The sequence below is a fragment of the Myotis brandtii genome, unplaced genomic scaffold (assembly GCF_000412655.1).
Source record: "Myotis brandtii unplaced genomic scaffold, ASM41265v1 scaffold203, whole genome shotgun sequence".
Classification (NCBI taxonomy): Eukaryota; Metazoa; Chordata; class Mammalia; order Chiroptera; family Vespertilionidae; genus Myotis; species Myotis brandtii.
In genome coordinates, this window is record NW_005357559.1 from 47,720 (window position 1) to 65,812 (window position 18,093).

An 18,093-nucleotide genomic window follows, 5' to 3' on the forward strand; every position below is an offset into this window, starting at 1 on the left:
ATATATGTGTGTGTGTGTGTGTGTGTGTGTGTATATATATATATATATATATATATATATGCTATTTCCATGGTTGCACAGAAAATCCTGTTTTTATGTTATCTCATATATTTAGAAAGGGAAATTATTTTCAATAATTTTATTACCAAAGCAATATTTGCTTTCCCCCTCTTTTTAAAAAATGTGTTTATTGCTTTTAGAGAGGAAGAGAGAAAAAAATATCAATGCATCAACATTGATTGGCTGCCTCCTGCATGCCCCCTACTGGGACTTGAGCCTGCAAATTGGACATGTGCCCAGACTGGGAATTGAACTGGAGACCTCTTGGTGGATGGGTCAATGCACAACTACTGAACCCCACTGGCCATGCAATATTTGCTCTTTTATTTAATTGAAGGACATTTATATGAATTTTTTTAAAAGCTTGCCCTGGTCAGTTTGGCTCAGTGTTTAGAGCATCGGCTGGCAGACTGAAGGGTCTCGGGTTCAATTCCGGTCAAAGGCACGCACCTCTGTCACAGGCTCAACCCTGCCCCCCCCCCCCACGCGAGGAGGCAACCAATCTATGTGTCTCTGTCACATCAATGTTTCTCTCTCCACCCCCCTCCTTTCCAATCTGTCTGAAAATCAATGGAAAAAAAATATCCTTGGGTGAGGATTAAGAAAAACAACAACAAAAAAGCCCAAAAAGTGCTCCTGTATTACCCAACTTCATTGCCCAGCCATAATTTTAACAGCTCTTTCCAGACCTAATTCTGTGAAATATGAATATAAATACATGTCTCTATAATGATTTTTACATATATAATTTTTTAACAAAGAGGGCATCAGACACTATACATTGTATAACTTTATTTTTTCCCTCAGCAATAACTTGTGGGTATTCTTCCACGGTAAGTGTATGGGACTCTACATCCATATAGCCTGGGTTCTGGTTTAGTCTGGACTTCTATTCCCTAAGCCTTTTACTGTGAGCAAGTTGCTTAACCTTTCTGTTCCAGTGTTTCCTCATGTATGAAATGAAAATGCTAACAATAGTACCGAACTCCTAGAATCCTTGTTCGGATTAAATAACTTGGTGTAGGAAAGCATTTCAGATAGTGACTCATACTTAGTAATTTCTATGTAACTGTTTATCAAGCAAATTTCTCATTATTTTAGATGACTACATAATATTTCACAGAATTGATAGCAACTTATTTAACTATTTCTCTGTTGACAGATGCTTGGTGTCTTAAATTTGTTAATATTACAAATAATTCCATTGTGAACATGTATTTGAACATGTGTATGAAGATATTTTTGTAGTATTGATTCCTAGAAGTTGAATGGCTGATTCATACGGTATATTGTTTAAAAAGTTTGATATGCACTATCAGATTACCCTTCAGAGAAGTTGTAACAGATTGTGCTCTCTCTAACATTATATATGAGTGCTTTCTGAATGTTTTAGTTGATCAAAACTGATGGTTATCTATCTTTTGCTAGAACACTTCTGGTAAAGAATAATTTAGTATCTTATAGGGCAGTGATGGTGAACCTATGACACGCGTGTCAGAGGTGACACGTGAACTCATTTTTTTGGTTGATTTTTCTTTGTTAAATGGCATTTAAATATATAAAATAAATATCAAAAATATAAATCTTTGCTTTACTATGGTTGCAAAGATCAAAAAATTTCTATATGTGACACGGCACCAGAGTTAAGTTAGGGTTTTTCAAAATGCTGACATGCAGAGCTCAAAAGGTTCGCCATCACTGTATAGCAGTGATTCCCAAAGTGGGCGGTACCGCCCCCTGGTGGGCGCTGCAGCGATCCAGGGGGGCGGTGATGGCCACAGGTTCATTTGTTTTAACTTTTTTTGTATTACCTTTCTATTCTGAGTTCAATAAATAGTTTCATAATTTCAAACTTCAATGTTTCTAATTTACACCTTTCTTTACTATATTTTACGAAAAAGGTAGAAACATTAATACATATAACTTTCTGTTTAATTGCTATTAAAATTTAAAAAAAATTAATTTCCAGGGGCCAGGGGGGTGAGTAATATTTTTTCTGGAAAAGGGGGCGGTAGGCCAAATAAGTTGGGAACCACTGCTGTATAGGGTATATTCTCTTATTCATGGTCAGTTTGGATAATTATGAAAACATTTACAGAACCACTGTGGCCAATTTTTAAACAATTTGACTATTCTGCAGATAATTTCAAATTAGTTTAGTTCCACGCATATTGGGAGTGGTTATTCTATGATGTGCCAGATTTTGGAGGGTGGATAGTTCTTAAAAACACCCTCTGTGCCAGTATTCTCTTATATATAGAATGGGAATGCTAATAACAACACTAACCTCTTAGAATGCTAACCCAGGGGAGAAAAGATATTTAAAAGATCTTAAAATACTTTTATTCATCCTAAAATAGAAATATGTACAAAATATAAAAGTACAAAGAGGGGAGGCATTAATTTTAACTTTTCCCTTATTTATTTATTTATTTATTTTTAGAGAGAGAGGAAGAGGGAGAGATTGAAAGATTGAGATAGATGGGGGAGGGGAGAGAGAGAGAGAGAGGAGAGAGGAGAGAGGAGAGAGAGAGAGAGAGAGAGAGAGAGAGAGGAGAGAGAGATTAGTTGTCCCACTTATTTATGCATTTATTGGTTCATTCTTGTATGTGCCCTGACTGGGGATCAAAACCGAGTCCTTGTCATATTGGGACAATGCTCTAACCCAGCAGTTCTCAACCTGTGGGTCGCGACCCCTTTGGCAGTCGAACGACCCTTTCACAGGAGTCGCCTAAGACCATCCTGCATATCAGATATTTACATTACGATTCATAACAGCAGCAACATTACAGTTATGAAGTAGCAACGAAAATAATTTTATGGTTGGGTCACAACATGAGGAACTGTATTTAAAGGGCCAGAAGGTTGAGAACCACTGCTTAACCAGCTGAGCTAACCACCCAGGGCAGGAAACATTAATTTTTCAGTTTTAGGAACAGAAGGAATGTTTCCCAGAACTGATAACTGATTTGGAGTTGCGTAGAATAAATGAGAGTTGCTAGGTCTACCGAGACATTATATTCAAGGCAAAGAGAACTAAATGAGTAACAGCATGATAAAAAGCAGTGTCTGAATTTGCTTGCATTATTAAGGTGATTTCCGCTTAGGTGAATGAGCCAATCATTTGCCGTTTCTACGTCATGGACTGCACGTTGCCCCTGCAGGTTAACAATGCCATGTCGGCAGGAGCCATAGGCATCATCTTGTACTCAGATCCAGCTGACTACTCTGCCCCTGAGGTACAGCCGTATCCCAAAGGATGGAACCTTCCTGGAACTGCAGCCCAGAGAGGGAATGTGTTAAATTTGAATGGCGCTGGTGACCCGCTCACTCCTGGCTACCCAGCTAAAGGTAAGGGATGAGCCTGTCATGGTTTTCCCCTTTTCTGCAAAAATAGTACTTGTCCTTAGAAGACATAGAAGCAAGCATCTACAGAACAACATTAAAGCTGTGTGTAATAATAATTTGGATTGCTCTTGCTAGGAATTCAGACATTTCCCCTGTATTATTTTAGTTTTAAATTTTCATGAGGTGTGGACATGGAGAAAGGAAGGTCAGTTCAGTTCTCTCCCTACTTTTAGTAGAAAGGAGGTTCAGAAACACAGATCCTCAAATCCAAACTAGGATGTAGGGTTTCAGAATTGCCTAGTGATTTCATGCTTCTCTAGATCATACATTTCTATTTTTAAAAATACCAATGAGACTTTTTTTGTGGTATTTAATATGTAAAGTGTGAAAAGTTTTGACATCTATGTAACCATCTCCACAATCAAATTAATGAATGTATTTATAACCCAAAAGTTTCCTCGCATCTCTTTTTTTATAAATATATTTTCGTTGATTTCAGAGAGGAAGGGAGAGGGGGAGAGAGATAGAATCATTGATTGCTGCCTCCTGTACGTCCCACAGTGGGGAATCGAGCCCGAAACTTGGGCATGTGCCCTGACCTCCTGGTTCATAGGTCAACGCTTAACCACTGAGCAACACCGGCCAGACTCCTCTCATCTCTTTGTAATGGCTCATTCTCAACTCTTCCTGCCCCCTCCCTGCTAACCCCTACACAACCACTGATCTGATTCCTGTCAGCATACTTATTTTGAGGTCCATGTTGTTGATATGTGTCAATAATTCATTCCATTTTTGCTGAGTAGTATTCCATTAAATAGATATACTAGTTTGTTTATTCATTTACTTGTTGATTAAAATTTGGATTGCTTGCAGTTTGGGGCTATTCTATATAATAAAAGCCTAATATGCAAATTGTCCCCACGACTGGGAGTTCGACCACTTGCTATGATGTGCGCTGACCACCAGGGCGGCGGTGAGGAACATGGCAGGCGCCTGCAACACTCTGCGACCTCTCACCAGCTACCTGGGGGTGGGGGTGAGAGGGACAGAGGTGCGGTGAGAATGCAGGGTGTCCACCAAGCTTGCTCCCACTCCCCCTGCTACCCTCCCCTGGGACACCAGGGCTTGTGCGCTGGGGAAGCCCTCGCGCACAGGTGTCAGGTGCCCACAAGGAGCCCACCCCGCACCCACGCGGCCTCTTCCGGGTGAGCCAGGCCACAGCCGCTGGGACCGCAGGGGGCGGGCGGGCTCCCCGTGGGTTTGCACAGGAGCCAGTCTGCGAGGCCAGCTGGGAGAGAGCACACTGCCTGCCCAGCTTCCATGCAGCACCACTGGGTGGCCCAGAGGCCCACGCTGCACCCTGGCCCATGACGTCCAGTCACGCTCACCACATCTCCACGTGGGGACTTGGGCACCGTGACTTAGGCAGAGGAGGGTGCACGGGCCCAGATGCTGCCCAGGGGCCAGAGGTCAGCTGGGACCTGCCCTTTCATGCCAGATGCTCATGCTTTGATAGCCAGCCAGGCCTAAGGACGGCATCCTGCATGAATTTCGTGCACCAGGCCTCTAGTAATACATAAAGCTGCTCTAAAGAGTTGTATACAAGCCTCTTTGTATGCATGCTTTCATTTCTCTTGAGTAAATACATAGGAATGGAATGGCTGGGTAATGTGATAGAGGTATATTTAGCATTTAAAGAAACTTTTAAATTGTTTTCCAAAGTGGTTGCACCGTTTTATATTCCAGCAGCAGTGTATGAGTGCTCCAGTTGCCACCTCCGTACCAACACGTAGTATCATCAATCTTTTAACATTATATTCTAACTAGAGGCCCGATGCACGAAGATTCATGCAAGAATAGGCCCTCCTTCCCCTGGCTGCCAGCCCCGGTTTCCCTCCGGCACCCAGGACCTGGGCTGCTACGCTCTAGCTGCTGCCAGGCATCCGGGACCTGGGCTGGTTTGCTCCAGCCACCGCCAGGCATCCGGGACTGGGGCTGCTTCGCTCTGGCCACTGCTGCCACCCACCGTGGGCATGCTCCAAGCCATGCCACGCAGCTGCTCGGAGCACGTCGCCACCCCTGGTGTGTGTGTGTTCGCTGGGGTGGGGGCATGCTCTGAGCCATGCTGCGGGGCTGCTCGGAGCACGTCCACACCCCTGGTGTGTGTGTGTCATGGCTCAGAGCATGTCCCCACCCCTGGTGTGTGTGTGTCTGCTGGGACTGGGGGCGGCACGCAGTCCCCTCCCACCCATCTGCGTGCGCAGTTCCTCCTGAGCATTCGTGATGCAGCCTCCTTGAGCCAGTCGTGATGCCTGGCTAATTTGCATATTACCTATTTATATATATAGATAGAAATGTGAGTTCTCCAAGTTGCATTTCTTTTTCAAAGTTTTTGTGAGTATTCCAGGTCAGTTCCATTTGAATTTTAAAACCAGTTTACCAATTTTCACAAAAAAAAGCCTCCTGGGAGGTTGAAAGACATTGAATTAAATCTATAGATCAGTTTGAGGAGAATTGATATATATATATTAATTTGAATCTTCAGATCCCTGAACATGGTACAATTCTCCATTTATTTAGGTATTCTTTAATTTCTCTCAGCATGTTTAAAGTTTCACTTTACTAGTACATCATATATATGTTTATTTGCACATTTACCCATAAGCATTTTATAGTTTTGTTATCTTTAAATTACATTTTAAATTTCAGTTTTCAGCTGTATTTCTGGTACATAGAAATACTATTATATTTTTAGAAGAAATACATTGACATTGTATCCTGCAAACATGTTAAACTCACTAATAGAGTTTTTGTAGATTCCATCAGAGTTTTTACATAGATAATCATGTCACTTGCAAATAAAAACATTTTGTTTCCAATCTGGATGCCTTTTATTTCTTTTTATTGCCTTACTAAAGGCCTGATGCATAAAATTCATGCAAGGGGCTCAGCCCTCGCAGCCCCAGCTTCGTCCAGAAGGTTGTCCGGAAGGTCGTTCGGCCGTCAGGCCATCCAGTCTAATTAGCATGTTATGCTTTTATTATTATAGATTGCACTAGCTAATACCTCTAGTACTTAATTGAAAAAATTTATTGCCCTGACCAGTTTGGCTGAGTGGATAGAGTGTCGGCCTGCAGACTGAAGGGTCCCAGGTTCGATTCCAGTCAAGGGCATGTACCTTGGTTGCGGGCACATCCCCAGTAGGGGGTGTGCAGGAGGCAGCTGATCGATGGTTCTCTCTCATCGATGTTTCTAACTCTCTATCCCTCTCCCTTCCTCTCTGTAAAAAAATCAATAAAATATATCTATCCCTCTCCCTTCTTCTCTGTAAAATCAATAAAATATATTTTTTAAAAAAATTTATTGCAACAAATATCTGTGCCTTGTTCCTGCCTTAAGAAGTCTTTCTCTGTTAAGTGTGATACCCATCCTGGACTTTGCTTGTTTGTAATATTTTTTTTTCATTGATTTCAGAGAGGGAGAGAGATAGAAACATCAATGATGAGAATCCTTGATTGGCTGCCTCCATACTGGGGGCGAGGGGTCGAGCCCGCAACCCGGGCATATGCCCTTGACGGGAATCGAACCTGGAATCCTGTAGTCTGCAGGCCGACGCCCGACGCTCTATCCACTGAGCCAAACCGTTTGGGCTGTATGTTTTTTACAGATTGTTTTGGTCAGATTAAGGATGTTTACTTCTGTGGTAATGTGGGAAGAGTTTTTATCTTAACACATGTATTTAGAAGTGTATGCTGGATTTTGTCAAATGCTTTTACTCCATCTATTGAAATAAAAATAAGTTATTTATCTTTAAGTTAAATGGATTGGTTTTTTTAATGTTAAACCAACCTTTCCATCCTTGTTGGTCACATTGCATTATCCTTTTATATATTGGTATATTCCTGGATTTGTGCTGAAATTTTGTTAAAATATTAGTCTGTAGTCCTCAAGGAGGGATATCAGCTTATAGCTTCATTTTCTTGTAATATCTCAGTCCTCATTTTGTTGTCACTAATGTTGTCCTCATGGAATGAATTGGTGACTATCTCATATTCTTTTTTTTAAATGCAAGAGTTTATAAGAATCGAATTGATTTTGTCTATGAATGTTTGGTAGAATTCCCCAGTAGATCCACCAGGCCTGAAGTTTTGTTTGTAGAAATGCTTTTAACTACAAATTCAATTTCTTTAATATATATATGGCTATTTAGGTTACCTATTTATTCTTGAGTGAGCTTTGATAGTTTTGTGTCTTCAAGGATTTTTAGTCCATTTCATCTAAGTTATTGAATTTATGGGCATAGAGTTGTTCATAATATTCTTAATTTTATGTTTGCAGGTACTAGAGCAGCCGTGGGCAAACTATGGCCCGCGGGCCGGATCCAGCCCATTTGAAATGAATAAAACTAAAAAAAAAAAAAGACCATACCCTTTTATGTAATGATGTTTACTTTGAATTTATATTAGTTCACACAAACATTCCATCCATGCTTTTGTTCCGGCCCTCCGGTCCAGTTTAAGAACCCATTGTGGCCCTCGAGTCAAAAAGTTTGCCCACCCCTGTACTAGAGTGATATTCTCTTTATTCCTGATATGAGCAATTAAGTACTTTTCTTTTTTTCCTGATCCATCTTGCTAAAGATTTATCAGTTTTATTGATCTTCTCAAAGGACTATCTTTGAGTTTTATTGATAACCTCTATCATTTTTCTGTTTCTTATTTCTTATATTTGTGCACTGATCTTTCCTATTGCTGATTTTTAATTTATCTTTGTTTTCTAGTTTCTTAAGGTAGAATCTGATGTCATTTGTTTGAAACCTTTTTTTAAAATAGGTGTTTCAGTGTTATAAAATTCTATTTTGGTGGACAAAGTCCCAAGGAGGTTTTTAAGCCTGATAATATGTTTCAACCTTTCTTTAATGAGAATATTATGTTTGAATAAGAGATTTACCACTTATTCCCAAGATCTCTTGAATTCCCTTTAAATTTTTTATAGTTATTTCTAGTTTCAGAATACGGACACATTTTCTAGATTTCTGGTTAACTGAAGCTTCTCCAAGGATTCAGGATATTCTTGAGAAAATAAAATATGCTTTTAAAATTCATGAGAATTGTGTGAAATATCAAAACAAGTTTGGGAATCTGCAATACCTATAATTGATTTTTAAATTAGAATGTAAATGGTTTAATTTCTTACTGTTGGATTCAATAGATCATATTAGTTAAAACAATAATTGATTTGGGCAGAACTTTAATCCTATATAATAAGAGGGTAATATTGCAAATTGACCCTAATAGCAGAACGACCAGGAATGACGGAACGCTCAATGCAGGAGCTGCCCCCTAGTGGTCAGTGCGCTTCCTCAGGGGGAGCTCCACTCAACCAGAAGCCGGCTCATGGCTGGCCAGCGCAGTGGCAGTGGCAGGAGCCTCTCCCGCCTCTGCGGCAGCGCTAAGGATATCTAACAGGTTAGGCCCGTTCCCTGGGGGAGCAGGCCTAAGCCAGCAGGTGGACATCCCCTGAGGGGTCCCAGACTGCGAGAGGGTGCAGGCCAGGCTGAGGGACCCTCCAAGTGCACGAATTTTTGTGCACCGGGCCTTGTTTGAATATAATGTCAAATGTATAGCAAATCTGCAATAGTAACAAAAAGTATTTTTATACCCCTGGCTCAGATTCTTCAATTGTTTTCATTTTATGTAATTTATTTTTGCAGAGTACACCTTTAGATTGGATGTTGAAGAAGGAGTGGGAATACCCAAAATCCCTGTACATCCCATTGGATATAATGATGCAGAAATATTATTACGGTACAGTTTTCTTGTTGGATTTGAGATCAAGATAGTTTGCACTAATGTGTTCATTTGATATTCTAAAATCAATGTAACCTGATTATGTTAAAAGTATCAGATCAAAATAGCTTCTGAAGTAGAATAAGAGAGCGCACCTTTTCCCCTACCCCCATAAATGCGGTCAGTTTAGTGCCTAGGAAAACATTACTCTTTTGCTACAAAGGAGTCTCAAAAGCAAAACTATGCCCAAAGATAAAAATACTGATTTGAGATTTTTGAAGCAGTTGGATTTTCTTAAATATTCATTTGATATTTATACTTGACCTGCATTTTAAAAATATATTGCCCACCACTTGGATATGTGAACTTGGACCATTTACTCAATCTTCCTCGATTCAGTTCCTTTATCTGTAAAATGAGGACAGAAATAGTTCCTCCCCGATAGGATTATTATAAGAAGTAGAAAAGATCATGCATGTAAAGTATCTAAAATATGGTAAACATTATATTAATGTTTGCTGCTATATGTATTCTATAATTGATGTTCCTTTCCTTTTCAAATCGCCTTATATATTTTTAAAAGCCTGTATCAATAACATTTAATAATTGCTTTATGAATACCTACTACACGAGTGGCCTCTCTATAAATTAATTTCTTCTTAGCACAGTCATGTATTTCATATTTTTAGGATTTCTTGGACCTAATGCATCCCTACATAAATATAGTCAAAAGGAGGCCACAGCTTTCCTTTTCCTCTATATATTTTTCCTTAGCTCTTATCACTAACACATGAAATGTTTTGCTTATGTGTCTCAGTTATGACTCTCCTTAGAATGTCAACTCCACAAGGGAAGGGAGTTTGGACAGTACCTGGCACTTAGTAAATGCTCAATAAGTATCTGTTACGTGTATGAATGAGTATCTCGTTATCACACTTCATGATTTTTTTCTCAGCCTTTTTCTGTGTTTCATTTTCTCCTGGCAGCCATATGGGAGGAACCGCTTCACCAGATGACAGCTGGAAAGGAAGTCTTAATGTGGATTACAATGTCGGGCCAGGCTTCACAGGGCGCGCTTCTTTCAGGTAATTTCACTGTATTTTAGTAGCCTGGAAAAGCATTCTGTGTTTAATGGGAAAATGTCAAGATAACTGTTCTACCAGGTATATTTTGCTTATCTTCTTTTCCTCATTTTTTAAAATAATGAATAACTGATCATTTCATATCACTTAAGAAACACATACAGAATCATGTATCAAATTTCTTCCAGTAGTGGAAGAAATTTATTTCATAACGTCTCAAAAATTGAGACTTTTGAGTTAAAGGTTCACTATTTTAACTTTCCTTTTCACTTAAAGTTTTAAAACAGTTTCCCTATCACTTTTAAAATGTTACACGTATGAAACACGAGGCTAACTTAAGGGAGAGGAGTAAAAGAGAAAGGAGGCAATATTACTGATCACTTACTGGGTGAGTTAAGTGAATCAAATGGGCAAGCACATAATTATTGTGGAGCTCAATACACTTATTTTAATTATTATTAACACATTACAGCACTGTTGTACAGAAGAGTGATAAGAGGACGTGTTCACTGAGCTTAATTTTACAGAAAGAGTTTATTTTCTACTGAATCGAGACAGGCAGGAACTGCCAGTGAGAGAGATCAGCTGGAACAGAGCAGTGGAACAGCATGGCCCGGTCAGATGTGAAGGAGTCTGATTTGCCTGAAATGCAGAGAGAAAAGGCCATGTCACAGTGATAAATCAGGGAAGATAAAGCTGATTTTATTAAACCAAGATCATTAATCAGTCTTGTTTGCTAAGAATTTACATTAACAGTGTGAATTCTTAGTTTTTTAGTTTCTGTAATTTCTTATTTCTTATTGATTTTAAAGAAAGGAGGGGAAAAAGAAACATCAATTTGTTGTTCCATTTATTTATGCTTAATTGGTTGCTTCTTTTATGTGCATTGACTGGGGATTGACCCCGTAACCTTGGCGTATTGGGACAACGCTCTAACCAAGTGAGCTACCAGGCCAGGGCTAATTCTTTTTATTTCAGAACTTTCAAAGTATTAGAAGTTCAATTTCCTTATTTTATAGACAGTTTAGAATTTTTTACATAAGTGCTTATTTATCTCTATAACTCAATCTGAACAGAGTTCCTTTGATATATAAAAATAAAGATTTTATTATTAATTTATTAATGTCCTCCAGATGTAAGAGAACATACACAATGAAAGATAAAGGCCTTTTTAATTTACAAACAGAAACAGCCACAGTGAAAGCAGAAAAGATGTTGCTTTAGTTCTATTTTTAGTCACAGTTCAAGGGAAAACTCAAAAACATAAAAATTCTCTGGTCAACATATAAAAAGGCTGACCTCCTTCAACATGGGCACAGAAGTTTTAATTGATTTGAGCTCAAAATGGACAAAAAAAAAACACAAAGAAAATTACTAAAAAACACAATGTTAGATCTCACCCCAAAGAGATCTTGATTATCTAATAATCCATTTACAGAGATTACCAAATGACAGGACATGAAATCAAATTCCTAGCCACAGCTGCCACTGGGGAATAATTTATGTGCCATAAACAAACTAGAAACAAACAAAACACAATCAGCAGAAAAAAATTTATAGGTATGGTCAGTCAGCGAAATTAGAACTCTATTGCTACTTGGATTTACTTCGGAGAGCCAAAGACATGTCTGGGTTGAAGCTGCCCATACCTGGTCTTCCAGGTGAATTCATTGTGCATCACATTGGGATCCAAAAATGATAAAATGATTTTTTTTAAAAAAAGTAAAACCACAATTCTTACACAAATATGAAATGAACATGTGTCCAAATTGAATTTAATTAATAAGGGAACTTGAAAGGAGTTAAAACTGATTCAAAGGAGAATTCAAAGTTCATACCAAAACATCAGCTCATCAGGATGCTGAAAGGAGTGTATTTAACAGCAGAAAAACAGATTTCGTTCACAGTGGGGAAGGGAAGTCAGTTAAAGTTCACTAGGGAGATTGTGCATTTCAGTGGATGTGGATGATCTGCATTACAGTCATGTTTCTGTAAGTTAATTTCTGTCTCTACAGAGCTGTAAGATTGTCTAAGGACAATAATAGTCAGAGGTAACTCTGATGGATGAACTGAGGTCTTAATTTTTCCTTACAGGAGTGTATTAAAAAAAAGTATTTTTAAAATATTTTTTTTATTGATTTCAAAGAGGAAGAGGGAGAGATAGAAACATCAATGATGAGAGAGTATCACTGATTGGCTGCCTCCTGCATGGCCCCTACTAGGGTCCAAGCAGCAAACCAGGCATATTCCCTGACCAGGAATCAAACCATGAGCTCCTGGTTTATAGGTCAATGCTCAGCCAGGGAACCATCCGGCCGCAAATTTCACAAATATTTACTGAGCATTTTCTATACCCCACGCACCATTCTGGGTACTGGGAATTCAGCAGTAAATAAAACAGGCAAAAATTCCTGCTCTGTGGAGCCTACATTCTAGAGTTCAGTTGATTTAGAACATGATGAGTTTGAAGTGATAACAGGAAAAGCATGTGGATATTTAGGCATTTGGAGTCAGTGGTACTAAACATTAGAAAGACATAAAAATTAAAGATGTGGATGAGCTCTTTTGAGAATCTGAGCAGATAGCCTCTGTTCATGTTCATTAAAATAAATTTTTCTAATTAAAAATAACAGATTTTTTCCCCCATTCCTCACTGTTGACTTTCTTTAAGTTCATTTAGTGACATAATATCAATGAATTTGGGTTTCTAATAGATTTTAGGCTCATATGTTTAGAAACACCTTGAAACATGTTTCTGTTTCTCCCCCTCCCCCCCCCAGCTATTTTAAAAATATCTATGTTTTATTGATTTCAGAGGGGGAGAGATAGAAACATCAATGATAAGAATCATTGCTTGGCTGCCTCCTGCACGCCCCCTACTGGGGATGGAGCCCACAACCAAGGCTTGTGCACTTGATCGGAATCAAACCTGGGACCCTTCAGTCAGCAGGCCGATGTTTTATCCACTGAGCCAAACCAGCTAGGGCTTTGCTATTCATTTTTATCAGCAAAAATAAATCTTTTACTTGATGTCTTAAAATGAAAAAAACAAAAACACACAAAAGAAAACATCAACCGTTGATTAGTTTCCCCCAAAAGCATTTTAGTTGAATATTGCACATAAATTAAAAATGCAGTCAGAAGCGCAATATACTTTTAAAGGGAAAAAAGCTGAATCTGCACTTAACAATTTATAGGTTTTGACAGCTTGTTAGTTCTTCCATTAAAAAATGAACCACAAATTAGAAACTGCTGGGATCCCCACTCCCCGCACCCGGCACCCCTCTATAGGTAAATTTTGTCCCCTTGTGAAAAAGACTCAGCATTTTCCCATGTCGTTTTTGATTCATGAAATGTGAATGTATTTTCCCTTGAATTCTAATTAAGTTGATTATAATTCATGAATAAATATTTAAAAGATTTCCCCAAATCAGAATCAACAGTGATGGCCTGGGAGTTTCATTGTACGGTTGTCTTGTACATATTAATAGGCACTTCCCCAATTTCCATTTAATCATAGAGTTTGTCATGCTTCTTATTGGCAGCACTGGGCCAGCTCTGTAACTGATACACTACTTCAATAATCTTGAAGAAAACTATTAAAGAGCAGAAATTAATGTAAATACAAAGACACATGTAAGACTTACTTGTCCTTAAATACATAATGGCTGTATTCCTTCTGTTTGTAATTAAGTAGCCTATACTTAACATTTTAGAATGAATACCCAAAACATTTTGAATAATAGACTACTTTGAATTTTAATTAAATGTCAATATAGTTATAGGGAGGAAGAATATAAAATATTGAGGTGTTTTTTTAAAAATATATTTTATTGATTTTTTACAGAGGAAGAGAGAGGGATAGAGAGTTAGAAACATCGATCAGCTGCCTCTTGCACACTCTCTACTGGGGATGTGCCCGCAACCAAGGTACATGCCCTTGGCCGGAATCGAACCTGGGACCTTTCAGTCTGCAGGCTGATGCTCTATCCACTGAGCCAAACCAGTTAGGGCAAAATATTGAGTTTTTAAAATCTTACTGTAAGGTGCATGCGTAAGTAGTTAGGAGTAAAATGTCATGATGTCTGCAACTTGCAAATAGTTCAGCAATATTAACCATTATTTAATTTAGGTGGTGGCTATATGGCAATTCATTGAACTATTATAATTATAGAGTTTTCTGTACTTCTGATATGTTTCATAATTAAATGTTGAAAGAAAGCTTTTAGAGATAATGCTCTATGTGAAGTAATTTATTCCTTTTGAAATTCTAGGAAGGTTAAAATGCATGTTCATAATAACAATAAAATTACAAGGATTTACAACGTAATCGGAACTATCAGAGGATCTGTGGAACCCGGTGAGTCTGAGAATTTTTAAAAGCACTTTGTTTTTACAAACATTAAAAGAGTGAGAGAAGATCATTTTACTCAACATTTGATGTTTTCTTTGGCTGATATAAAACAACTACATTTGAAAAAATATTTGTACTAATCTAAAATAAGACTCTCCCTTGTAGCGTTAATGTTTTCCTATGGAGGAAACTCAAGCAAGAGGAAGTTTAATTTAAAAAACACGTCAATTACAACTATTTATAATGCATTCGAAGTTGTAGTTCTTTTGAACACATTCTTTTCCAGACAGGTATGTTATTCTGGGAGGTCATCGGGATTCCTGGGTGTTTGGAGGTATTGACCCAACCACTGGCACTGCTTCTTTACAAGAAATTGCTCAGAGTTTTGGAAAACTGATGAGTAGAGGTAAGTGATGTTTCTTTGGTGGGTGAGGACAAAAGGTGACACACCACTTCTCCTTCATTCTAGGGAGGTGTTCCTAACTGTGTGTGTTAACAATGATTACAGGATGGAGACCCCGGAGAACTATCATTTTCGCCAGCTGGGATGCAGAAGAATTTGGACTTCTGGGATCCACAGAATGGGCTGAGGTAAACAAGTTCTTATTTTCTTGGTCAACCGGGAACAAGTATCTGTGCCTCAGGATGTTCACAAATAGATTCCACTGCCTAATATGGTTTTAATTTGGAGAAAGTCGAAAGTCTCAAGAGAACTTAAGAACTAGAGTTTGTTTTTACTTTCACATCAGTTTGGCAAGACAGAATAACCTCTTAAAATCTCTTAAGTTCAGAAAATAGTCAAAACTAGTGAGCTATTTCTGACAAGTGAATTGACTTATCTAAAACCTCTTACACTTTTCAAGTGTTTGATGTTTCCTTGGAATTCTTCTAAGAAAACAAGAAGTTCTATTAAGATGTCTTGACTTTGATTATAATTTCACATGTATAGACTCCATATAAAATTGCAACCATATGTATATTTTACTATTCACAGAAGTGCCAGATTGTTGAATATGTGGTAATTTTGTACATAGAATTACTTTAGTTAACTCCTTACTTTAGAACTTCTGAGATTTATTTTTTCTTCGGATATGATTTCCATTTGTGACTGGCTCTTAATGTTTTATCCTTTAGTGTCTCTCCTAGGCCACCTTCTTTCATCTTTTCCCCTTAGCCTCTCTGTCAAGTAACTAAGTTCTTAAATGTACAAGGTAAGCTCATAATTCTTATAAAGGCATGTGCACTATATAAGCACTTACTCTCCCTCTACTTTCCTCTGTGTATCTTTTATAAGTCCAGATTTCATAGGGTTGTTTGAAATATGTCAAACATTTCTTGACATTGGCTCTAGTTCTTAAAATGCTTTCCTCCTGACTCACTTTCTCTTAACTTTACTTTAAAATAATATGAATCAAATCAGTATGGGGGTAAAATCACACACACAGTTACCGGTCTATCACTTATCCATTTGACTCATTGTTATATCACAAAGTTTTATTATTACATTGCTTTGACAAACATGCTTTTTGAAAGTTGACTAATCAAATTTTATTAAGGTCATTTACATTTAGAAATATGTAATTTTATGTGAATATATGTATACATAAATACATGTCTCTATAATTTTAGCAGCTTAAAATAAAGATCAAATAAATCTAAGATATAAAATACTATGCTTTGCATTAATTTAAATACTTGATGAAAAGATAATTTCAATAGTTTCTAGTTTTCTACCATATTTTTCATCATATTCAACAGCATACTTTATTAATTAAAAAATCTTCCTTATTTCTAATTTAACTCTGTTATAATGGAAACTCCAACCCTATATTTACCCATAGCAGAGGTAACTATCGTGTGGCCTGTGTGGGCAGTGCAGAGAAGTGGCAGTCCTTATTTGTGCCATAACTTCTCACAGCTTTAAATGTTTTTTATTATAATAAGTTCTTATAAGTAAGGCAGTGAGAGAGAAGTAAAGGGTGCACTCGCATATTCCCATCTGTGTGTGACATCTTCTCTACATAATCTTTCTTGGGGGGGTGTGGAGAGGGAGAAAGTCAGAAACAGTCCTGTGTTTGTCCTAAAGGTCCTTCCTTTTCTACCTCTAGTTTTGTTCTGCCTTCCTCTTTCTCTTTTTTTGTTCATATTTTCTAATTATCTTTAAAAAATAAATGAAATTTTCTATTTTTCAATTTTTTTGTACTTCCTTATTTTTCACTTAAAATGATACATTTATGTGGGTATCCATTATTAGTGGATCTCAAACTTCAGTGCATGTAAGGATTGCCAGGGCACCTTTTGGAAAATACAGATTTCCAGGCCTTGCTTTCAGCAATTCTTAGGTCTGGGGTGGGGCCCAGAATCTGGGAGCCTCGCCCCTTCATATTCTGTCTGGTTTAGGGAATCAAAGAACCACACTTTGAAAGCACTTTTTCTCTGGGGCTGCCTCTATTGCTGTAAATAAATATCTACAGCAGCATAATCTTTTTCTTACTTGTTTTAATTTCATTTATGTTGTCAACCAACCAGTTATCAGCATTTTTTAGAAATTATGGTCGAAGGCATAGATATTTGATTCATAAAGTATTTGCAGACTACTTTTATACTCGTTTATTTTGTCTCCATTCCCACAATTGTAATATTATGAATTAAGTAACAACTTTGCTTCAATTTTAGGAGAATGCAAAAATACTCCAGGAGAGAAGCATCGCTTATGTCAACTCAGATTCATCAATTGAAGGTACATTTAATGTATAACTAACCTATCGAGCCTAATTTCTTTAGAATATTTACCATTTGGATTCCTGTTTAAAACTCCAGTATTAACTACATCCTTCCTATAGAGGTATTAAAAGAATTTGGCTAAAATATTTCAGAAGAGGTGGTTTACAGAATATTTCACACAGAAATACTTTCTGGTCCTAGCTGGTTTGGCTCAGTGGCTAGAGCGTTGGCCCACAGACTGAAGGGTGGAGGGTTTGACTCTGGTCAAGGGCATGTACATTGGTTGCAGGTTCTGTCCCCAGCTCTGGTCGGGGCGCATGTGGGAGGCAACCCAATCAATGTGCCCTTCTCACATCAAGTTTCTGTCTCTATCCCTCTCTTCCACTCTCTCTAAACGTGCTGTTGTCTAATGTCTTGCTATATACTAATTGAATGAACGCTGTAGCCTTACCATTATATATATATTTTTTTCCCCACTAAACACCCTCTAAGAGACACTGCATTAATGACCCTTACAACATGGGAGCTGCTGTCCTAGCCACCAAAGTCCACGTATACCTTCTGTGAAGAGTGCACTGCAGTCTCTCTTGCTCCTGAAGAACTATTTCCAGCCTAAATCTTTTTTATTGGTTTTTAGAAAGAAGGGGGGCATGAGAGAGAGATCAATTTGTTCCGCTTATTTATTAATTCATTGATTGATTTTTGTGCCCTGCCTGGGGATTGAACCCACAACCTT

The 18,093-nt window shown here is 38.0% G+C and overlaps 1 protein-coding gene across 5 annotated transcripts in view; it reads left to right on the plus strand.

Annotated features, from left to right (window-relative positions):
• The window catches only part of NAALAD2 (N-acetylated alpha-linked acidic dipeptidase 2), a 45,571-nt gene that overhangs the window by 13,636 nt on the left and 13,842 nt on the right, over positions 1-18,093 (plus strand). For 3 of the 5 annotated variants that reach the window (XM_005865288.2, XM_005865289.2, XM_014538894.1), the window contains 7 exons: positions 3,225-3,411; positions 9,122-9,215; positions 10,184-10,282; positions 14,554-14,639; positions 14,920-15,039; positions 15,142-15,224; positions 17,310-17,373. In XM_005865288.2, the coding sequence (XP_005865350.1) occupies positions 3,225-3,411; positions 9,122-9,215; positions 10,184-10,282; positions 14,554-14,639; positions 14,920-15,039; positions 15,142-15,224; positions 17,310-17,373 (733 nt within the window). Of the gene's footprint in view, positions 1-874; positions 894-1,328; positions 1,345-3,224; positions 3,412-9,121; positions 9,216-10,183; positions 10,283-14,553; positions 14,640-14,919; positions 15,040-15,141; positions 15,225-17,309; positions 17,374-18,093 lie in introns of those variants that run through there. The other 2 variants (XM_014538895.1, XM_014538896.1) reach the window with 2 other exon arrangements.